General features: G+C 56.2%; 5 protein-coding genes across 5 annotated transcripts; 3 read left to right on the plus strand and 2 right to left on the minus strand.

Annotated features, from left to right (window-relative positions):
- The first annotated feature begins 851 nt into the window (after positions 1 to 851).
- On the plus strand, positions 852 to 4,482 carry B0T15DRAFT_226206 (Spt20 family-domain-containing protein). Its single transcript, XM_062862882.1, has 2 exons — positions 852 to 1,331; positions 1,395 to 4,482. Exons 1-2 carry the CDS (start codon positions 989 to 991, stop codon positions 4,307 to 4,309), a joined length of 3,258 nt encoding a protein of 1,085 aa, XP_062719779.1. The 5' UTR covers positions 852 to 988; the 3' UTR covers positions 4,310 to 4,482.
- A 2,425-nt stretch (positions 4,483 to 6,907) lies between these two features.
- B0T15DRAFT_535208 (autophagy-related protein 27) lies at positions 6,908 to 8,900 on the plus strand. The gene is made up of 3 exons (XM_062869489.1): positions 6,908 to 7,613; positions 7,726 to 8,299; positions 8,390 to 8,900. The coding sequence occupies exons 1-3, from the start codon at positions 7,322 to 7,324 to the stop codon at positions 8,583 to 8,585; spliced, it is 1,062 nt and encodes a 353-aa protein (XP_062719780.1). The 5' UTR covers positions 6,908 to 7,321; the 3' UTR covers positions 8,586 to 8,900.
- Positions 8,901 to 9,377: 477 nt separating this feature from the next.
- On the plus strand, positions 9,378 to 10,306 carry B0T15DRAFT_485784 (ClpP/crotonase-like domain-containing protein; the record flags this gene model as incomplete). The annotated part of the gene is made up of 2 exons (XM_062866311.1): positions 9,378 to 9,709; positions 9,805 to 10,306. The coding sequence occupies 2 exons, from the start codon at positions 9,378 to 9,380 to the stop codon at positions 10,304 to 10,306; spliced, it is 834 nt and encodes a 277-aa protein (XP_062719781.1).
- A 533-nt stretch (positions 10,307 to 10,839) lies between these two features.
- B0T15DRAFT_226244 (uncharacterized protein) lies at positions 10,840 to 14,966 on the minus strand. Its single transcript, XM_062862883.1, has 2 exons — positions 12,897 to 14,966; positions 10,840 to 12,842 (listed from the first exon to the last, which is right to left on the minus strand). Exons 1-2 carry the CDS (start codon positions 14,861 to 14,863, stop codon positions 10,928 to 10,930), a joined length of 3,882 nt encoding a protein of 1,293 aa, XP_062719782.1. The 5' UTR covers positions 14,864 to 14,966; the 3' UTR covers positions 10,840 to 10,927.
- Positions 14,967 to 18,605: 3,639 nt separating this feature from the next.
- On the minus strand, positions 18,606 to 22,270 carry B0T15DRAFT_535218 (uncharacterized protein). Its single transcript, XM_062869490.1, has one exon. The coding sequence runs from the start codon at positions 22,109 to 22,111 to the stop codon at positions 18,794 to 18,796; it is 3,318 nt and encodes a 1,105-aa protein (XP_062719783.1). The 5' UTR covers positions 22,112 to 22,270; the 3' UTR covers positions 18,606 to 18,793.
- Between the last annotated feature and the right edge of the window lie 37 nt (positions 22,271 to 22,307).

A 22,307-nucleotide genomic window follows, 5' to 3' on the forward strand; every position in this document is an offset into this window, starting at 1 on the left:
CCGCGGGTCGGTTGCAAACAACAAGACCATGCGATGTTGATGTGGGCTCTCCGTGGCGCTGGCTTCCAATTCCACTGAAAGACTGATCTTTACAAGACAATAAACGCCTACATGGAATTATGCCCAGTGAAGACGTGATACTGCCACTGGGTGCTCTACTAGTACAATGCATATTTAATGTTGCTCTCCATACGAAGGTTGGTCGCGAAAGTGTTTTCTATCTCGCTCTGTTGGTGTCAGTCACATACATACACACACTGTGAGTGAGAACACACCTGGAGGCATACATACACAGTATCGGCATATAGTCACGTGACGTTTCCATCCAGCCAGCGCTTTTGCTACTGCACGACCTTCGTTGTCCAATCATGATTCTCGAGAACACCCTACTACGTAGGTAGTATCGTACAGTAAGCGAGCTTGCAACCAATCAGTGCTTTTTCCAATGGCTGGTTGAGTGACCACCTGGCAGTCGGTGCGGAATAAGTACATTACGTAGGCTCTGGGTTTCGCGCCCCACTCTCCTACTTCCCGTCAACTTCAACTGTTCTTCACGCCAGCAGGAAGTGGACCCATCTCAGCATTCCGCTTGCAAACGACCATCGCCCAGAAAGATCGCCAGAACACCCCACACAAGGCCGACAACTAGACAACCGTCACTTTCATCAGCAACAGATCATATGACAGGCGTTCAAACTCATTACAGCCATTAAGCCAAAGTCAGCTGTGGGATAACATCGACGCGAACCAGTCTTTCCGCAGTTTCTCTGCGGATATAATTAATCAGGACTTCCGATCAGCGGAGCATTATTTCACTTGTCCGCTGCCAAGGCTGCCGCGACCCATCCGCGCAACGCTTCCGACACCAACCGCCGACAACACTCAGAATTCCGGCTCGCCCCAGCCGATACGGGCTCAACGATTACGTTCTCCAGACGCCGCGTTGGACTCTGACATCGCTGGTGCAGGGCGCCACCTGGCTACGTCAATGGCGCCCACTGCCGTCGGCGCCCCGCCTGCGACACCCGGGCCGACCAAATTCAAACGCCCCATTCCCCCGGGAATTCAGACCACCGGGGTCACCCCATCGCGATCGTCGCCGTCGCCTTCCATGTCCGCGAAGCGCGCTCCGTCTTCGGCCGTGCGCCAGCCGTCAAACCCCCCCTCGGCGAACAACGCGACAACTCCAGGATCAGCCCGTCCTGCCAACCGGGCACGTCGGGACGTCCCTGGACAGGCATTGGTGAGGGCCCAAAGAAGTGCCGGGCTCAGATCGGCCAGCATTGCCCCAGACTTCGCGGCATCACCTACAACAGACCCGCCACCTTATGGTACATACCATGGTCCCTGGATCCTGCCCAGTTCCCTGTGCGACGTGCTAACGCTTGACTCAGTGGTTACAGATGAATATGTCCTCAAAAAGTTTGCCGGTAACCGCCCATCACTCGTCATCCACCTCCACCAGAGCCACTTCCGCTTCGACCAGCAGGAGGGGATGTTCCAGTACAAGTCACCGATGCGACTACTCTTGGAACATCTGAGGACACGAACAGTTCCCCATGAAATGCTAGAATATCTCACCCAGTGGGGGGTGCCTTTCTACGACGGATGTCTTATTGTGCAGGTCCATGACCATAGAACGGTCAACCAGGCCAAGGACGCTGCGAGGCCGACGTCAGCCTCGAGCACAACCGTCCCGTTTTCCATCCATAATTATAACCAGTACATCACCCCGTCGCCGTATGTACCCTACCCGAAGGAGAACCTCCAGGCGAATGGCGTGTCTGGCGCTGTCCCGGAGAAGACAGCCGCCGAAGTAGACAAGGAGAACATGCCGGCCCCGAGCGCGTCTGCAGACGGACAGAAGAGCAAAGGCACCCCTAAGCCAAAGATCTGTACCATCGTTCTCCACCCTACAGAGCAAAGTCTGCACTCGGATCTCGCCATCAAGGCCACCACATCTCGCGGGACATCGGATGCGCGCACAGACGGGGCGGCTCCCCCACCAACGCCTCATTCTGCCGTGCCACCAACACCGACGGCTGCGAATATGCCGCCACCTGCTAAGAAGCAGAAGCGGGAGCGTATGGAGCTTGATATTAACAACATATACGACGCCGAAGCGCAAATTCGACTGGCAACCACGGCGCCGCTAGACCTGGAGCCAACCAAGAATGCCGAGGAGACGATTGCCAAACTCGAGAAGCTGGCACACCCAGAGCATTCTCAGAAACCGCCCCAGCCCAAGACGCGGAAGAGAACAGTCGCTGAAATGGCCGCTGACGAGGCGCTAGCAGCCGGTCAGGAGCGCTTTATGCTTACCCTGGATGAGCGTCTTCACTCCAAGGTTGTCAGCGCGCAGGCCGGCGGTAACGGTACGGATGGCGACGGCCAGGCTGGAACGGCAGCTTGGGAGCCCAGGTTCGAACGTTTCAAGACGATATTTGAGATTAAGCAGCAGTGGGCCGAGCGGAGGGAACAAGAGAAGATCAAGCAGGCCGAGGCCGAGCGGAAGCTCTTGGTCCAGAAGCAGCAGCAGCAACAGCTGCAGCAACAGCTGCAGCAACAGGAGGCTGCCATGCTTCAAGCAAGACAGGCGGAGGCGGAGCGCCAGAGAAAGGAACAGATGTTTCGCGAACGGCAGGAAGCACAGAGACGGGTGCAAGCCACCCAGGCAGCTCAAGCCCAGGCCCAGGCCCAGGCACAAGCTTTGCAAGCTCAGGCGCAAGCTCAGGCCCATGCAGCTCAAGCCGCCCAAGCCCAGGCTCAAGCCCAGGCCCAGGCGCAGCACACCGCCAACGCCGCAAACATGGGCACTCCTCAGCCGCACCAGCTGCATCACAGTCCCTTGCCGGCAGGAATGGCGGTCGGCGTACCGGTCAGCATGGCCCAGGCGCAAGCACGGTTCGCCCAGGCCTCACAACCGCAGGTGTCGTCGCCAATCGTCGGGCAGAACACGCCACAGGCGATGTCATCTCCCATGGGCATGACAGCAGCGGCCATGCAGCACTCCAACTCGAACATGGGGCAAGCAGGAAGCCCCCACCAAAGACCGCCCTCTGTTGTGCAAAATCATCCTATGGCTGCGCCCATGGCGCCCACCATGTCTGCGCGGGGGAGTCAGCAAAGCCACGCAGGTGGCACGCCGAGAATGCACACGGCTACTCCGAACATGGCGCACGCCACGCCTATCTCCCGGCCCGGTATTGTGCCGACGCCGCGGATGTCGCAAGCGAGCCCGTCGCCGGCCATGATGGCGACTCCGCAGCAGATGGGGCAAGCCATGCTTTTAAACGCAGGCCAGATGCCGAATGTCGGGTTCACGGCGGCACAAATCGCCCAGCAGCAGCGCTTCCTGCAGCAGCAACAACAACAACAGATGTTGCAAATGCACCAGAACGGCATGCCCAACGGGGTGCCTGCGAACATGGTACAGTATGGGATGGCGCCGCAACAGCGGATGATGCAGCAACCGCAGCTCCTGATGCAGCCGCAGCAGCAACGGGGAGGGCAGATGATGGGCCAGCCCAACGCGGCTCAATTGGCCCAACAGTACACGCAACATCTTCTCATGATGCAGCAGGACGGTCGGCTGAACAACCAAATGGCAGCCCAGGCCGCACAACGGCAGTTCCTCGCTGCCCAGGCCCAAGCCCAGCAGCGGCAAAATATGATGGCCATGAACGGCATGACGCCAGCACAGCAGTTGGCTATCATGCAGCAGATTCAACAGGCCCAGGCCCAGCAGCAGCAACAACAGCAGCAGCAACAACAACAACAGCAGCAGCAAGCTGCTGCTGCCGCTCAGCACCAGCAGCGGCAACAGCATCATCAACAGCAGCTGCAACAACAGGCACAGGCCCAACAGGTTCAGGCCCAACAAGCTCAGCAACAGCAGCAAGCTCGGCGCCCGCAACTTCAACCCACCCAGGCGCAACTGGCTGCCTTGAACCACCCAGACATTATGGGGAAAATCCGGACCCAAACGGCAGCCCTGGTGGCGAAGAACCTTCCCCAGTTTACTGCGCAGTTCCCACCGGGCAGTATCCCGGAAGACGCCCTTGCAAACTTCAAGCGTCAGTGCCAGATGCAGGCCCGCACCAACATACTCCTTGCCATGCAGCAAGGACGGCTTCCGAATCCCATCCCCGACCCACAGGCGCAAGCGCAAGCGCAGGCCCATGCGCAAGCACAGGCGCAGATGCTGGCCCAGCACCAGGCCCAGCAGGCGCAGGCGCAGAGCCAGAATCAGGCGGCTGCGATGCAGCAGCAGATGAACGGCGGCGGCGGGATGATGCAGGGGCTGTAGGGGCGTCCGTTTGCGTTTTCGTCGATGCCCCATGCAACTGCGAAGCTAGCTGGGACGTGGGGGCTGATACTAGAGAGCTTGCTGAGGGTCAGCTACTATTTCGAGCTTGCTACTTTTCTGCTGCTTGCTGCTTGCTGCTTTCTTGCTTACTGCTGGGGAGGGTGTGGGCAGGATCGTGGATGGCCTACTGGTTGCTTCGACTGGATGTTCCGGGCTGGAACCACACGTTGGAGAGAGAGAGCGCATCTACGGCTGGAGCTACTTTCTCGGGATAATTAGGAGCGCTATATTCGTTTTGTTGGCTTTCCTCTGCCTTCCAATGGCGCCTGGAGCTGAAGCTTGGTCATGGACGCATGGTTGACGTTGGATGAAGGGAATGGGGTTGACGTCTTGGCGGATTTTGCTTTCCAATATTGCATCTATGCATCGGGCACGATTGGAAGCGCAGGTCGGTGGTTTTTGTTTCAAGGTTCATTTTTGTTTCTTGTGTCTCTTTGCCTCGTACAGCTTGAGGACATGTTACTATATACCCCGGATTCCTGGTCTGGTGGAGGCGCTAGGGTTTCTATCGGGTGTGGTCAGGTCGGGCAGCTTTGTTGGTGTACGATGATGCTGTGTACCCTGGGGAGTTGGCACTGCCCTGGATGTGTATGTGTACTTGAAGCTTGGATGATTTTGAATTTGGGGTCGGTGTTTTTGGAAGATGGAGTGGCGGGCTTATTCAGCTTTTATTAGAGCAGCGGTGCTTGGTACTGTACTAGTAGTGTATTTAGTATGAGAGCTTGCTTTATACGAGGTTTAATTACCTAAGTGTTCTACACTAGCGCACTGAACTGTCGTGTGAGTCGTCTTGTCTCTTGGGTCCATTTGTACTGATTCCAGGTGCGTTAAATAGAAATCTCTGCGGATGATCTCGCCACGCCGTTTTGAATTGCCTTTGGAGTGCCAAAACATCAGTCATTAAAATTGATTCTCTAACGGAGAGGTAGTGCATTATCCGTATGGAAAAGGTGCTCATCATAACAACATTGCTTAGTTCCGAGCATACTTGTTAGCTCTAAGGATACAGCTCTTGGGTAGACAGCGAGTGAATAGCAAATGCCGGCACCATTGTGGAAGAGACCAGAAGTTCCAACAATACCATCTCCCTGATTCAGCCACGATCTGTATGCACTCTTTTTTCTCTGTGGCTTTGAATCCTTGACCCTGTTTGCGACCCTCGCCTCCGTAGTCCTTGCCTCCTCTGTCTTCTCCGACACCCCTATCCATACCGACGCGTAGGCTGATATCTGCGTCTGGACGGTCCTTTTCGATCTTAGGTACAAATATAATCCTGGCACAGACAAATATCATTATCGATGGAGCAGTGACCTAAATCCAGTTGGCTCAGATATTAGAAAAGTCTAACATTGAGTAGTACTTACGGCGTAGAAAGCTCTGAAAAGGAAAGTTTTGTTGACATTCCCAGCAGATGACTCTCTCCTGGGCATGGAATTTTTGGTTAGCTTTTAAAAGAGATCAGATCTCAGCTCATGCTGCACGAGTTTGACGCCGGTTTTTCAGGTCGTGGACACAGAAATGACAGGTATATTGGTAGGGAACCAATCTTTTGGATGATTACAAAACAATCGATTCGACGTCAGCAAGCCCAGCGGGCTAGTATACGATACCTAATAGCCCTGGTTAACAGAGAGTTAAGCAGGACGGGTTCTGGGGATGCCGTGGTTCCCAGGCTCCCTCGACAGCTGATTTAATGAGAGCAGTCTTGTCCTACGCCTCGAGCATCAAAGCCCTTGAATTCTCCAAGGAGCCAAAGTTCCAGGGCCACTCACGGCAAAGAACCAAACAATCTTCTTATTTGTGGGAATGCCGACGACGCCCGGTGACTCCAGGCTGCAGCCGGGGGTCCTCAGGGAGGGATCAGTCGTCAAGGAAGCATGTCTCGAGAAGTACTGGTTCGAATCCCGCCGACACCCGATGGCCGGCGAGGTGTTGGAAAACGTCACTCAGTCAAAGGCTCAAATGTGGTTCACTTTGCATGCCACGGGTTCACCAATTCGAGGCTTCCCTTGGAGAGCCATTTGCTTTTCCAAAAGCGGGAGGGGAATACTTTTGCTGTCGACCGGCTCACAGTGGAAAAGCTGTCCAAGATCAGTTTGGAACACCATAGTTTTCTCGCATTCCTCTCGGCTTGTTCGACAGCCGAGGTCAAGGCGGCCAGCGAGATTGGGGGTCAGGCCCTGCACCTGGTTAGCATCTTTTAGGGGACCGGATTTGTGCATACCGTTAGCACTCTTTGGTCTGCTTCTGATGAGATCAGCATGCAATTGGCCAAGGAGTTCTACACAAAGATCTTCGGCGATGGAAACGGTCAGTTATCCAACGACAAAGTAGTAGGAGAGCCATGCACTCAGCTGTGCAGAGTGCAGATAGTAAGCCCAACCCCCAGGGAGACCTGAAATTTGGGCACAATTTGTTCACTTTGGAGCGTTAGGTAGCTGGGCCATGGCCTCAGATATGATATCTGTTTTTAATATTCGTCTATGATGAACACCGTTTCTGTGACCACTACCACGACTACTCCCTACTAAGTTAGGACTTAAGTAGTAATTGAGATGCACGTGACAAGCGGCGCACGGACCACGGCCAAGCCGAATCCCAATGACGGAATCGGCTTGGGCGTGCTGCTCGTCGTGCCCTGCATCTGGAGCTCCAACAGGAAATCTGGAGCATCGAGGAGGTTTCGCGCCGACCTTCCATTCTGCGGTCCACAGTAGAGCATCCGGCGACAATCTTCTGCGTCGATACAGATCTTTCGATTAACTTCAGCGAGTAGTTTCTTCACTCTCGTTCATTCTCCATTTCCCCTTCTTCTGCTTCCTTTGCGCCGTCTTATTCGTAGTGTCGAGAGAGACACGCGACCTCACTGCTTACTACGTAAAGTTCCGAATCGACACCCTTTTCTGCTCAATCCCACAGAGACCGCAGTCCACTCCAGCCACCACCACCGCCATGAAGAGACCATCAAGTCTGTGGCCCAGCTTCGAGGCGACCACCTTGACTTCCCTGCTCCTCTTGGGGCCTGTCTCCGCAGCATCCGGCGCAGCAGCACTGATCTGCGACAACCTTGTGGTGGACGGCCACAAGTACAATCTCCAACCACTCTCCGGCCCGCATACAGTCATCACGTACGAGTACACGCGGCCGACATATCATAATACGACGTATACCATTGACCTATGTGCGCCGCTTGTGAGGAAGGGGGAGGTACCGGCCGAGGAAAGATGCCCTGACGGGACGAGAGGTGTGTAATTTCTCTATTAACCAACCGAGCCCACACCTTTTGGGGATTTGGGGTTTAGGAGAGACCGGGACAGTCCTTATAAACTAACCGAAACCGACTCCTTGCTGGATAGTATGCGCGATAAAACACCGCTGGGACCCCAAAGCAGGCAAGGTCGCCGACATCGACCAGGTGATCCCCATCGTGATCGAGCACGGGAGCGACAAGCAGGTGACGTGGGAGGCGCAAAGGTTGGCCGCGGACGATCCGGCGCAGAACAAGGATGCGAAGAAGGAAGGGCTCAAGCTCACGCTGCGGGGCGGGACGTACCAGCAGCGGGCGCAGCGGACGGTAGTCGAGCTCAGGTGCAATCCGGACCTGACCGGGGCGGAGAACGAGTGGGAGAGCGTGGACGAGTATGTCCCGCCTGGGAAAGATAAGGAAGGGGACGGGAAGAAAGAGAGCCAGCGGCGGCGGCGGCGGGAAGAGAAGGATGGCGACAAGGACCAGAGTACCCCGGAAACGCAGCTCAAGAAAGACGGCGCGGCGCTGGTGTGGGAGGGGTACAAGCGGGAGAAGGACGGGGATGGCGGGGATATGGATACGCTGTACCTAACGTGGTACACGAAACAGGCGTGCGATGCCGCGGTGGACCAGCCAGTCGAGGAGAGCAAGCATTGGGGGTTCTTTACTTGGCTGGTCATTCTGTACGCCGACCCCCTCCCCGTCTCTCACTCATTTCACCCTCACGCCTTTTTTTAGCGAGTTGAAGCAGTTTCAACGCTAACACAGCCCAGGGTTTTCCTCGCCATCGCATCGTACCTCATCTTCGGCTCGTGGCTCAACTACAACCGGTACGGCGCGCGGGGCTGGGACCTGCTGCCGCACGGCGACACGCTCCGCGACATCCCCTACCTGATGAAGGACCTGATCCGCAGGGTGCTCAACACGCTGCAGAGCACCGGCAGTAGGGGCGGGTACTCGGCTGTGTAGGATGCTGGTGAGGAGAACGCTAACACCGTTCGGAACGGGTCGCGGTCGCCGGACATTAGAGTACGGGTTATAAATAGGGTTCATTAGTGGTATCACCCGTCCGCAGTCCACGAGAACCAGTGGGTGTAGAAGGTGTGAGTTCGTTAGCAAGCACTTGAGGCGTTCCGTATGTATCTTGCTTTACGCAGTATCGTTGCTGGCTGCGTCATCAGCGGGGTTGTTGTATATTTATGTGCAGCGTAGCAGTACAGGATATTGTTCTTACTATCATATCCCGTTTCTTGAATGTGGTCTTGGAGAAGAAGAACGTTATCCGTCTTTTTATTAAGCGGCTCTGAATGTCCCCGTGGGGAAGTGGGACCCTAGGACGTCCACCGGAGTGCGCTGTCACATGCCGCGGCATGTAAACCGCAGATCCGCCTCGTGCCGAGCGGACCGAGCGAATGCCAATCGGGATGTACTGGACATAACGTGCCGTTGTTGAAGTTACAGGACTGAACGAATTACCTACGTACTCGAAGCTGGATCTGATACCCGACTCGGTGAACACACTCCTACGGCTTGCCAGTCTCTCTGATCAAGTACACTAGGTTCTACCGGTCTAAGTGCCTAGTTCCCGCCCAAAGCTGACTCCTGAGGAAGCCCGGAACAAGGGGCATTACCCGACTTGTTTACCTGACGCCCGCAAGTTCGACACTTACAAACTACACACAGTACATCCATCCCAATTCATCCGATCTGGTCAGGATACCTACCTACCAACCAGCACCAACAAAATAAATAACACACAAAATGGCCGCCACCAACTCAAAACCCCTCTTCACAGTTCCCATCCCACCCCTGGGCGCCCACCCGGGCGGCGCCATCGTAGCCACGGAGCCCGCGCCGGCCGTGTACCTGCTCACCATCACCTCGCCGCCCGACAACCGGCTGACGACGGCGTCATGCACGGCCCTGCTCGACGCGCTCGACCTGATCGAGTTCGGCGGCTACACCCCCGGCGTGGTGGTCACGACCAGCGGCATCGCCAAGTTCTACTCGAACGGGCTCGACCTCGAGCACGCCGTGGCCACGGACGGGTTCATGCCGCGGGTGCTGTATAGGTTGTTTCACCGCTTTCTCACGTATGGATACTCCTGATATTATTATCCTCCTTATTTTATGACCACCATGGAACAAACAATGCAGTTGTTTATTAACGCCATGAGAAAAAAAAAAGATACCCCATGCCAACAATAGCCCTCCTCCCGGGCCACGCCTTCGCGGCCGGTCTCATGCTGGCCATGCACCACGACTACCGGGTCATGAACCCGACGCGCGGCTTCGCGTGCGTCAACGAGCTCGAGTTCGGCGTGCCGCTCAAGGCGGCCATGAGCAGCATCTTCCGGCTGAAGCTGGCACCGCAGGCGTACCGGCAGCTGGTGCTGGAGGCGCACCGGTTCGGCGGCGCCGCGGCGGTCGACGTGGGCATCGCGGACCGCGTGGGCGGCCTCGAGGCCGTGCTGGCGCTGGTGGCGGAAAAGAAGCTGGCGGGCAAGGCCAAGACGGGCATCTACGGCCTGCTGAAGGCCGAGATGTACCGCGAGAGTGTGGCGCTGCTGAGCGCCGAGGGGCATGCGGCCGAGGAGGCGAGGGAGAGGCGCTTGGCGGAGAGCGAGGGGGAGAGGCGGGCCGCAGGGGAGAGGAGGGTGAGGGAATTGAGAGAGAAGGCGAAGCTGTAGGGGTGCTGTACAATAGTCCTGCGTACGTTAGCTCGTAATAGACATGTACTGTACTCAACGTCGGTCAACCGTAGCTTCCATTCCCTCTGCTTCTTCTCTTCCTTCGTTTCGCCGCCGACCACATCAATGGATGGCCAAAACACCCAACACATGACAACACCCGTAGAGAGGCAAGTAAAACAGATCACCATAGCCTAAGTTTTTGTCTACACTCTACCGCCCAGACGATCACCAACCCACCCGGCCCCAAAATGTCCAGGGCCCTAATGGCCACTCTTTGGAGAGAAGGAAAAGAAGAAGCTAAGCCGTGGCCCGCCTCGAGTACACACAACCCGGAGAACATCAAACATATGCGTACTACTCATAACAATCTCTACGCTAGAACGGCAGCAAAGACTGCTGTCGAGGGGAAAGGAAAAACAAATGCGACCACAAAACCGATGTAGGGGTATGTTGATTTTGCCTCAACCATGAAACAGAAAAAGGAACACAACGCCCCGTGCGCTGCCGTTACAGAAGAAACCCCGGCCCCAACCTCATCCGTAGTCAAGTAGAAACTTGGATCTTAAGAAAAGAGAAACAGCATAGTTATTCACTCCTCCCTCCCCTCAAATCACTCACTCATTCACTAACGCTCCCCTCATCCTCAGTAACCTCCAAATCCAGCTCCGAAATAGTATCCCCCTGCCTCGAGGGCGCCACCAACCCCATTTCCGCCCGCGTATCCCGCTGGATCTTCAAGAAATACTTCCTCAGGCTCCGCAGGCCCCTCAAGAACCCGCGGTCCGGCTGGTCCGGGTGCTTCGGCGGGCACGGGCGGTCGCGCGCCGACAGGTCACCCGCCGTGACACAGTTCGCAAAGTCCGCCATCTTGAAATCGATCTCGCGCCTGCTGTGCCGCGCCCGGCGGTTGTTGTTGTTGCTGTTGTAGGGCGAGGCCTCCTCCGTGTCCGTGGCAAAGTCCGTTGTCGAGTCCTCGGCATAGTAGTTATTATTATTGTTGTTATTATCGGCGGTATCGTCGCCGTCGTAGAACATCAGCAGGCTGGCCGCGTAGAAGCGGTAGCCGCGTAGCCGCTTGATGATGACTTCTAGCTCGTCCAGTTTCTGCAGGACGGTGGGGATGTGGCGCAGGATGCTGGCGCGGTCGACGCCGTCGTACAAGAAGCGCGTGAGGGCGGCTTGGAATTCGGCGCCCTTTTTGAGCTCGCGGCCGTAGTATTTGTCTTTGAACTCGTAGCTTTGGGTCTTGACGTCCCAGACCTGGAGCCCGCAGACGCGGACGCCGAGCTCGCGCGAGGTGGTCTTAGCACACTTCCCTTGCTGGGATTTCTGCTTCTTGGGATTGGCGTCGACGCCGTATTGGCGTGTACCCATCTTGAGGTCCATGATGCAGGGGCGCTTCATACCGGCGGTCAGGTCTTCGAGGAGGAGGAAATATTCGACGCGCGAATCGCGCTGAGTCTGGGCTTCCTTAGGGTTGACCGGGCGCGGAATCTTGCTGTATCCCAGAGGACCAACGGGTGGCGCTGGAGCCGCGGCGGGAATCTCAACAGCTTTAGTCTCAGCTTCCGGCGCTGTTCGTTCCGGCGAGGCTCTGAACACCTCGAACTGCTGAGCGTCTTCGCGGTCCCCTTTGTAGCCCGCATCGTCCGCCTCCGCGAAGTATTTCAGATCACCGCGGCCCTCCCTGACATCCTTCGGCTTCCTACGCAGACCGGTGCCGGAGTAGCGGCGCTTCCTCTTCTGGGCGGGCGACGATTCCCCCAAGATCTCGGGCTCCGGCGCGCTGGTGCCTGTCACGTCCTTCGGCGCCTCCTCCTCATCCTCGCAGCACTCAAGCCTGCGGCCAAGATCGCTCTGGCTGTGCATATGCGAGCTGCCGGTCGGGTTGGCAGACTCTTCAACGGCGCTGGCCGCTGCCTGAGCCTTCTTCTCATGGGATTCTATCAAACTCGGATCCGACCCGGATGGCCGAAGCACCTGCTGAAGTGCGCGCCGCGGCACTCGCTGATGGCCCTTGCGATGCCGGTGGATGGCGATTGGCTGCTTCAAGAAAGCATCGTTGAAAACCTCGTTACGGAGCTTCTTGTTCACGGTTGTGGCGCCCCAGCTGTTTGGACGATCCTGCAAGCCTGGGCGTGACAGCTCCTCTCGGTTGCCTGTCGCCCGTGCATCCTGTCCCCCTGTGCCCTGCGCATACGCTGAAGCACTCCGGAAGCGCCCAAGGTGACTAGGGAGGTTTGCTGCCGGTTGAAGGAGGTTTCTTGGTAAGATATGTTGGTTATCTGCAAACGTAACGGTCGGGATCTGAGCCGCCGATGACTGCATCGACTGGCTGACTACCCGCGCATCCGAATTCTGGGACTCTTTAGACGGCGAGGCGATCTCGCCATTGGCCGTCCCGTTACCCTCCAGCTGTGCGGGCTCACTCGGAGCCGCCTGAGGGCGTCCAGAGGGAGCAGCTTCGTCTCGTCTCATGGTGGACTTGCGGCGCGGCTGCTTCTGGAAGGTGACATTCAGCACCCCGATATACCTGGACACAGCTGTCAGCAATTTCACTCAGAAATAGCTTTGGTTCAGTACTTACCTGGGCAGAAACGCCAGTAAATCGCGATGGTACTTTTCGACCTTTTCGTAGAATTCGTTCTCACGGTTGTTCAGCTGCTTACAGACAGCTCGACGCGAAAACCTCCACAGCGTGGTATGCCCCCCGACCTGGTGCTTGTAGGGAATGAGTTCAATGGCCTCCAACGGTTGCTTTGGAGTCAGTTGGTGTTCGTGGACGGCATCCTCATAGTACTGGGAGACCGGACGAGACGGGCGGGAAGAGGGGACACCAGGTTCACGTTCATCAACAGGGGCAGATTCATCAACCTGCCTGGAGGCTACCTCTGGAGCTATACTGGCATATTCGGCAGCTTCCGGCCTGACTTTGCTCTCCAAGTCAACGTCATCACCCTTGTCGTCGGTCTCGGGCTCATCAGCTTTGACAAGCCACGGATGGAAATCATCATGCCGCGAGTGTCTCCTCGAGGGCGCAACCCTTTGAGGAATTCCAGGAACAGGTGAGTGTTCCTGCTCCTGCTCAAGACCCTGATGCGGCAAGAACACTGCTGATGAGATCTTTTCCTCTCCAGAGTCCTCGCCCTCCTCGGCGCTCTCCCCAGCTGCGACACCGAGGTCGCCCTCTCCCCGCGGCTTTAGTAATTGTCCCGATTCGGTAGACTCGACAACTTTGTGGTCGCCGTCATCCCCCTCGTACTGGGAGAGCACGGGTTCAGCGGCCACATGTCGGATTGTTTCGCTGTGTCTCTGGGCGAAGTAGTCTTCGGCAGAGCCGTGAGTGACCTTAGCCTCCGGCGACCGTGTAGGAGGGACTGGAGCCCTGTTTTGCTGCTGATGTGACAACCCAGCGTCCCCAAGCACTTGGGGCTCCACTGTTTCAGCGTCCACGGTTTGCTCCTTGATGTCGGCAAGCCTCTCCCCTCTTGGGGGTGACTTGTCTCGCGGGGTCAGTGCAGAGCGCTGGTCCTTCCGCCTCCCTTTCTCGGGCAGGCCTTCCTTGAAGAACCGTAGGCTGTGGCTAGCCTTCCGGCTGCGTGTATTGTGCTCAACTCCCGCGAGCACCTCGGAGATGGATTTCTCTACCTGTCCATCTTGGCTGTTGGTGGAGTCTCCCGCCCCGATTGACCATGCTTTCTCGGGGCCCATGGACACCCGGTGCTCTGTCTTCCAAGCTCTTGGCTGAGGACGGGGTTCTGACCCACGGTTCTCGCCGGCAATCTCATCCTGCGAAGGAGGAGGGGAGTCGGTAAGCCGCGGAGAGGCTAGAGGGTTGGTAGCAGCCTTATCGTGCGAGTAAGTATGCCATCGACCTGGGCGCTCCCTCTCGGTTCCCTCGAACGACCCGGTTCTACCCTTGGTCTTGGTCAGGAACTCGCGGTGGCCATTGAGCACCGAGTTGACTTCGCTGAGATCAATTCTGCCATGGAGTGGAGAGGCCACTGCCGTGGACGTTGCGGTTGCGGAAGGCATTGTTGTCTTTCGAGGGGAAAGTCGTAGCGGCAGTGAATTGCCATCAGCTTGTGTCAGGGAGCCATGACGCGGGTCTCGATCTTCGGCGTCTGTACTCAGCGACTCTTGGAGCTCAGGAGGATGCTGAGGCGGGTACGGAGAATTGTTGGGCTGATGCTGTCGAGGGATGCCACGAGCTGTTGCTAAAGCTTGGGTCAGCAAGGAAGGGCCGTGGGGCCGTTGCAGGATGGCAGGGCCCCGGGCATATTTGACGGGATCAGCATGGGACGCGGCAGAGATCACCGTGGCCTGTTCAACCAGGGGATCGGTGCCGGGCGTGCCTTGCTGGGCAGGGGGTGTTGATGGTGGTAGTGGTGGTACCGACGAGAGGGTCCCTGTCTCTTGTGTCGGGACCGCGGGTGGACAAGGCGGTGGCGCTTCTGCTTCAGGAACAGAGTTCGTGGCGTCGCCAGCAGTCCGTGCGGGACTCACCGCTGCTGGGGCAGCGGCATTTTCAGGGGGAGAGGGCGGGTTGGACATGAGTAATATAGAACATTGGGCGGCGCATGGGGAGGTGCGCTGCTACCGGGTCGGTTTCCAGAATGAAGGAGAGAAGATAAAACGGGATCTCTTCGGAATGGAACTGTTCCCGGCCCGTGTCACCGATCTAACTGTAAACAATCGGTACAAAGCCCAACCGCTAATGCTGCAAAAAGCCCAATACCTCAGCAGTACCTTCAATCAACTCATCCAACAGGTGTGGACGTCTGGTTGTTGGCACGGGACGGTAACAGGTTGCAAGTTATCGAGATAAGAAGGGATGGAAATGGATGCAAAGTGCATTTGGTTGGCGAGCTCTGACGCAAAAGGCGACAAGACTGGAGTGGGGCCATTTGCTGTGGTGGCGGGTCACACGCCCGCTCATTGGCAATTGAAGCTTGGCAGCGGGGAAGCCCACAATGGAGCATGAAGGAAGGTACCATCCTAACACTAACACACATTGACAACAGCGCGACAGCGTGGGATCATGAGCTAGTATAGTCAGTTAAGGTTCTCCCCTGAGTCTAATATCCTTGATGGCCTCAATGAATAGTGACATGCCATACTGGATTTCACCCAATTCTTGGGCGGTTCTCTCGGCCTCCTAGATAATATTCCAACATCAGCCGTACACGCACAGCTATAACGCAAACTTCTTGGCACGTCCAGGTCCCAATGCATTCAAGCAACATTCTTCCTCTGCCTTCAAAGTTCCGTTGGCTATGCACATTGGCAGCAGAGTGAACACCCCGACAGAATGGTCGATGAAAGGCACATCCCCTTCCTCGTGCTGATTGATGGCCAAGATAGCACCGGTGACTTAAGGAGGATTCCGAGATATTGAAGACCCCACTTAATGGATCTGCGCCGTCGATTGGCGGCCGTTACGCAACGGAATCCCCACTGACCGCCCGATCACGTTGCGCTGCTCCAAGACATGAGAGGCTTCTTTGGCAGCTGGAAGGTTTCCCATTGGGCACCGCATGTTCTGGCAACTGAGGCTCGACCGGCGAGAGCTATCTCCAGATATCTAACTCTCTGTGAGCAACGGACACATGCAGCGGCCGGCGGTGCCCATCTGGCATTGCGCAAGATCGTCCGATATCGCTAACGTTACCAGGTACTACCGTACTGCAGTCTGCAGGTGGTTTTATCGCTATCGAAGCTGAGTACCTACTGTATAGAGTTGATCGGCATACCTTATCTCTGCAGCACCTGACGTTACCACACATCCATCCCACCATCTCTCAAGTTCTCAACCGATGGCTGGACGGAAACCACTCCAGTTTGACGGCACGGCACGGCGCAGAGCGCTAACCAAGAACGTTCCCAAGATACTGGGCTGAGCCTATCAACGTGCTCTGTATGCATGAGTGTATGCACATCCGGTACACTGGCACCACTGTGACTCCGGAGTCCGAATAGGTACCTAGCGAATCCCCTCGTCTGGTCGCATACAACTATGAAATGCGGATGGTTGAAGGCCCGGCAGCTGGGTCCCCTGCACGGTCATGGATAAGGTAGGGAGGGGGCTCATCACCGCCAATCAGTCGAAAACGTGCTCCAACGGCCTGCACCGCTTTGATCCCAACATCACTCATCCTAGGTATGTACTTCTGATCTTTCCATCTTCGTCTGCGTCTCCTCACTATAGTACAGACCCTACTTTGCGGCGCTACTTTGTACCTTGGTAGCCCCCGAAAGTCCCGAAGAAGGCAGCGGCTTATAGCTCGTGTCGTACACAGTAGGATGTCTCAACCTCGCCGAGCACAAACCTAGCTTGACTGGGTCGGGCCAGGACACCGATTACGCGGCTCCCGGAATTCTGTGAAACTTTAGGTGGTTTTTTACATTTCCCTGGCCCACGCCGGTTAGGCCGAGATTTGACAGGTTGGGCTACAGGAGCCATGGACTCGGGAATCTGGGGTGGCCCCATGCTGACCGGACTCGTGCAGTTGCCGTCTTCGAAGGAGTTGTCCACTTTGCCCTTTTTACGTGCCACCTCCTTTCCTGTTTGAGTAACAGCAGTTACATGGCTAATAAACGGGCTAGACTAGATTTTGCCTTGATATCTCCCGAGGTGATCAAAATATCATGGATACAGAGGCGTCCTGAGGGAGGCTGCGTGCAACAGACGCCTCCCGCCTCCCTTCTGCCCACCTTATCTGGTTGAAGACGGAGCCATTATCTGTGAGATTGCCTTAGCGCCAGCACGTTCAACGACAAAGCTTGGCGTCATCGGTGGTGGACTGGCCATTTCGCCTATGATTCTATGTAGAACGGTTACACAACATACAGCATTTCCTCTCAAAACGTCGTCTCGCCTCGGCCATTTGCTCCTACACCAGGAATCCACCCAAGGTGAGCCAATGGTTCACCCATGTGGTGCGCGGTTTCTCAGGTTTCCATGCTGTAAGACGCCAGCTCGGGCCCTTGACATCTGCGTCTGAGCAATGAGCACCTCATCTCGTCGTCATGCACCGTCATCGCAGCTCATTCTTTCGCAACCTTGTCCGCTCTTCCCGGAGGCCTCCTCTATCTTTGCTGGAAAGAGCCCACGTGTCGTCCTGCCGGACTGAAGAGACCAGATATGCGTGGCCGATCCAGAGCTTCGGATAGGTGGGACATGAAAGTAGCGCATGCATGAGAGAGGATATGAACGGGCTGCTATTAGGTAAACCCGCGACTCCAGGTTTGAATCTGGGCTCATTCACCGCCGAAAGACGGGGAGCTAAGTCGATAAATCACGCCGTTCGGGTTGACAGGTCAGGGCGGTAACGGCGGTTGCTCGCTCAGAGGGAGATCGTGCCGCATGCCATCAAGGGGCATCGGATCCATAGCTTCAATATTCCGTTTCCACTTCCTGCACACTACCTACGAGTAGCATCCCACAGCGGGTTATGCCTCCTCTGGACGCCACTGTCACTTTCATCTGGGTATTCGTTCCCTAATAACAGCGTTCCTATCGTGTGCCCTCTGCACGCTGCGAGAGTGACTAGATCATAAAAGTTGGACAATGGAGTAGTACTCGTAGTAGTAGCCGACGCCAACATCTCCAGGTTGTTTATCCCAATATGTACTCTCCTACAACACATCTATCTACTCTCGTCATGCGACACTTGGCCAGTGCTTGTGAGCCTTGAAATGTTCATCGACTTAACTTGAAACTGTCAAGCCAGTAATATAACTATCGTGCTGCTTTCTTCAAGTCAACTTCGGCCTATATCGGTCCGGCGTTGTTGTGGTGTAACTATCGGTAATCAAAATCTGATGTTTCCCAAGCACACCTCTGCTCGAGGCAGCTCAACCTGGCACCCCAATGTAAGAAAAAAGGCGTTTACACCAAGCTTCTTATCTGAACTTTTATACAGCAACTCAACTAATAATAAAAAGGACAGAGGAACAAACAAGAACACGAAAAGAAGCGGGGAGGAGGAAGGGGGGGAAGGAAATAGCCCAACGATTTTCGACCTACGTCTTGAGGTGTGAGTCCGGGTTGACATCAACGTGCTCCTGAGTATTCAGCTTTCCTTGGTCAGCCGAAGCCTGGCAATTCAAACTGCTCAGCCTGGTCAAGCAACTGTGAAGGAAGGAGCCAGCTTAAACAGTAAGCATCTAGCAAAAACATGAAAAGCTTGCTGAAGTGCTATGCTTCGGTATGACCGGTGGGTAAACAGACAGCGTTCTTTCCTCGCCGAGGCCGCCTAAGAGAGCTGTGTCCCCAAGTCATGTTGAAGCAATTATATAGAATACTTCATTTGTGAGTACTTTCAACTTTACTCCTCAACTCCGCGTCCTTGCTATGCCACTCCAAGTCCAAACCTATATGGACTCAGTCATGCCGGGGGTATAAACAACCAGCCAAGCCAACTACTACTATCAACAACCCAGATGTCGGACACTCGACACTCTCAACAACTCAAAGCTCTCTCAGTACCAAACCCCAGCATCCATCAACCCACTCAGCCCTACCGCATTACGATCCGCCCGCTTGTTCTCCCGCTCACTCTCAGCCCTTGCCTTCGCGAGGTCCGCATCCAAGTTCCAACTCCCCAAGAAATCATCCAGGTTCTGCAACACCGCACTGACGTCGTCGACCGGCTGCTCCGCCTCTTGCGTCTCCTCCTCTTGCGCATTCTCCTTGTCTTCATCCTCATCCTCCCCTCCTTCTTCAGATCCCTCATCCGGTTGATCCACATTCATCCCTGCCGCGCCCTCACACATCAATTCCACAGCGGAAGAATCGTCTTCCACCACTTCCCCCTGAGAGAGGTCGACGGCGCCCTTCTCAGCCCGTATGAAAGCCTCCGCCATCGCGTCAACAGCAGGGCTCTCACACACCTGCTGCGAGGCACTCGGCAGTAGACGGCGTACGTTGGCCGTCTGCCGCAAGGGTGTCGTTCCAATACGACGGCTTGCCACGGCGGCGAAGTGCTTGCCAAATTTCTGGTTTGCGGCGGGGAGCTTGGAGGCTGAGAGGCTGCTTGGCGGGGGAGAGGCGGCGCGGGATCGGAGGGTAGCCGGCAGGTCTTTTCTGCGTCGAATGGAGTCGCTTGACGGCGCGGCTCCGTATGGAGAGGAGGTTGTCGTGTCGATGTCGGGGCATGGTGTGCTGGGTTCCTCTTCGTCTGGCAGCGCGGCCCACGAGACACGCTTTGGTGTTCGTTTATGCTTCTTCTGTTTGTGGGCTTTTGTGCTTGCAGGCTTAAGCCAGGGGTTGGAGACCGTGGCATCAACGAGGGCCTGTGTGCTAGGGAGATGGCCATATGTTGTGGTGGTGGAGATGCGGCGTCTCTTGGCCGCTGGTCGGGGCGAGGGAGTCATGAACTCCTTGAAGGACTTGACCGACAAAGTGACATCCGGGGTTGGGATGCTTGATCGTTTCGTTTCCGGCGTGGATGGACAGGAGGGATCGCACATATCGATGTTCTCATCGCCAGGTGCCGGTGACTGAACCCCAGCGTGGGCGATTGGAAGACCATGACTGGGAATTATATCTTCAACAATTTGGAGACCGTGGCCGGATATGACATCTTCTTCAACCGGAAGGTCGTGACTCGGAGCGGGCAAAGACACCGGGTTAAACAACTGGGCGCCCGGTATCTGCAGCTGCGAATCGTCTTTGGCCCAGGGACTTTGCGAGGCTGGTTCCTCGAGTGCCTGATTGGCGATGACGGAGAGTCTTTCATTGGAGATGAGCAAGGAAGGGGATCGCCCAGTGATGGCTGCGGCCATGAAGTCCACATCTTTATTCCACGGACTCTGAGTAGCTTTGGGTGAGCTGGATCTGATGTGTGCCGACTCGACATTTTGGTTGGGCCATTGCCATTGTGAGTGGGCATTAGAGGCTTGCCTGGCGAAGAGTGCTGCATCATCCTTCACCCAGGGACTCTGGACCTCTGGAGGGCGAGAAGTAGTTGGCTGTAGTCCACGTTCCATGTCGTCCTCGATACCGGGTTCGATCTTCACCCAGACCTGCACCTGTCCTGTCTCATGGACATCGTCTCCTTCTGCTTCTCTCGCATCTTCAACTACGGATGCTCTTGCTGGTGAAGGTTTCGCAGGTACTTCATCTGGCTCAGCAAATGCAGATCGGTGCTCTTGTATTGGAGTCTCGACATTGCCTTCGGGTAAAGCTTGGACGGCTTCAGGCTCCTCCACAGGCTGGCACCCCGTTTGTTTCGTGCATGTCGCAAGATCAGACAATATAGGATGACCAGGATAGAAATCGACAGGCTCTGGTTGTTTCGGCGATACGATTGGAGTCGATTCTATACCGAAGAGTGGCAAGCCGTCGCCGCTGGCGCTTTGCTGTGGTCTTGGCCAAAGCAGCTTCCTAGGGAATCCCACGGCATCCGATATGACGTCCTGCGACTGCTTCTCGCACGAAAAGTGTCCAAAGCTGGGCATACTTGGATCCTCAGAGCTACGTGGGGACTGCGAAGGAACCAATGTAGGACCGTCAATCTGTGACGCTGTTTCCGTCCCGTCGGCCTTTTCATACTGGCCATGGTCCGATGCCTGTTCGTCCAGCCCTTCGATGCTCTGAGAGCCCCCGGGTTCGGGCGCATCTTCTTCGGTTGTTTCCTGTACTTCAGAGTTTGGAGCAGCCTCATTGAGTTGCTGGATAGGCTTCGGCAGGGCCGTCGTACAACCTGGTGACTTTCTCATTCCAGTATGCTCAGGGATCTTCGTCTCACCCGGCAGCCGTCCTTCGACCGGCTGGCTTTCCACACCCACGAGTTCCGCTGGGTCGCTGGGCATAGACTGAGAGCCAGCCAATCTGCTCTTGCCCAAAGTCGAACCCTTATCTCGAGCGTCCTTGCGTCGGAAGCGGAAGCTTCCGTCCGTGCGGGCGCTTGCTTGTGTTTTAAGCGCCAGAGCCGATGCTTTGGTTTCCAGGAGGGCTTCGCCCGGCGTGGTAATTCTTGCTTCCGGCGCGGGTGCACTAGAGCTGGGGCAGTATTGGCCGATCGCTGCCCGATTCGAGTAGAGAGGCGACCGGGCGTCGTCCGCTGAGTTCGATGACATCTGACAACGTTTCCGCTTTGACGTCGCTGACGAAACTCGTGTCTCAACCTTGTTGGCCGCGCTCGGTGTATACGGCGCAGTGCCCCTGGGCCTGTCCTCGCTTGTATCTAGCGTCAAGTCGGATTCCCTCCTCGTTGTTTGTTGGGTGGCTCGCCTTGAGTCCGCAGACGCAGGTTCTGACTGTAACTCACGCCCAGCTGGACTTGTAGAGACATCGGTTTCCGCCAGCACCTTCTCTCTCCACGCCTGTACCAGGAGGAACTTTTCATTGTCCATGTACTGTGCTGCGGCGCAAGCGTTCCGGCGTGGTGCGGCACTGCCCCCTGTAAGGCGTGGGTCACGGTTGACCGCTTCTACCACCCGGCTAGACTCATGTTGTTCGGCAGCGCTCTTTGAAGATGAGCGGCGATTTCTTTGCCTCGGCTTTGTCACCCTGGATGTCGACTTGGAGCGCCAGGGGTTGATCCAGCCCGATTTACTATCGAACGGTCCGCGCAGGGCGGCCGAGAGCAAGAACACCGGCTTTCCATCGAGGAAGCGCTGCGCTTGTGCTTCGCAGCGGCTGCGCCGCTCGGTCGGGCTGCTGTATGCCTCATCGTCGGAGCCGGGGTAGATCACGTCGTCAGGGTCGTGCGGGGCCTCGCTGTAGACGGGCTCATCGAGGAATTGCCTTGGATGAAGCCATTCGCGATCTGGAGCTCCAAAACAGCGCTTCATGGCGGATACGATTGTGTTCGACAGTCTCTACGCTGGGACCATAATGTGCCTCAACAATTGAGTCGCTCGATAACTACCTGAGGCTGTGAGCTGCATTTCAAGTTGTGTCTCGGTTGCCGACGAAATAAGCCAGGGTGGCTGCAGGTGGAGCGAGGCGCGGTGAACCGCGCTGTTCTAATTAAAAAGCGGCGCGCAG

Source organism: Chaetomium strumarium, assembly GCF_033439665.1.
Source record: "Chaetomium strumarium strain CBS 333.67 chromosome Unknown B0T15scaffold_5, whole genome shotgun sequence".
Classification (NCBI taxonomy): Eukaryota; Fungi; Ascomycota; class Sordariomycetes; order Sordariales; family Chaetomiaceae; genus Chaetomium; species Chaetomium strumarium.

What these genes read in the sequence shown, in the direction of transcription:
- B0T15DRAFT_226206 (XM_062862882.1), top strand. Translation starts at nt 989, where the DNA reads ATGGCGCCCACTGCCGTCGGCGCCCCGCCTGCGACACCCGGGCCGACC. An exon ending in AACAGACCCGCCACCTTATG is followed by an intron (nt 1,332 to 1,394) that starts GTACATACCATG and finishes CGCTTGACTCAG; the next exon opens with TGGTTACAGATGAATATGTC.
- B0T15DRAFT_535218 (XM_062869490.1), bottom strand. Translation starts at nt 22,111, where the DNA reads ATGAAGCGCTGTTTTGGAGCTCCAGATCGCGAATGGCTTCATCCAAGG.
- B0T15DRAFT_535208 (XM_062869489.1), top strand. Translation starts at nt 7,322, where the DNA reads ATGAAGAGACCATCAAGTCTGTGGCCCAGCTTCGAGGCGACCACCTTG. An exon ending in ATGCCCTGACGGGACGAGAG is followed by an intron (nt 7,614 to 7,725) that starts GTGTGTAATTTC and finishes CTTGCTGGATAG; the next exon opens with TATGCGCGATAAAACACCGC. An exon ending in TTTACTTGGCTGGTCATTCT is followed by an intron (nt 8,300 to 8,389) that starts GTACGCCGACCC and finishes AACACAGCCCAG; the next exon opens with GGTTTTCCTCGCCATCGCAT.
- B0T15DRAFT_226244 (XM_062862883.1), bottom strand. Translation starts at nt 14,863, where the DNA reads ATGTCCAACCCGCCCTCTCCCCCTGAAAATGCCGCTGCCCCAGCAGCG. An exon ending in TTACTGGCGTTTCTGCCCAG is followed by an intron (nt 12,843 to 12,896) that starts GTAAGTACTGAA and finishes AGCTGTGTCCAG; the next exon opens with GTATATCGGGGTGCTGAATG.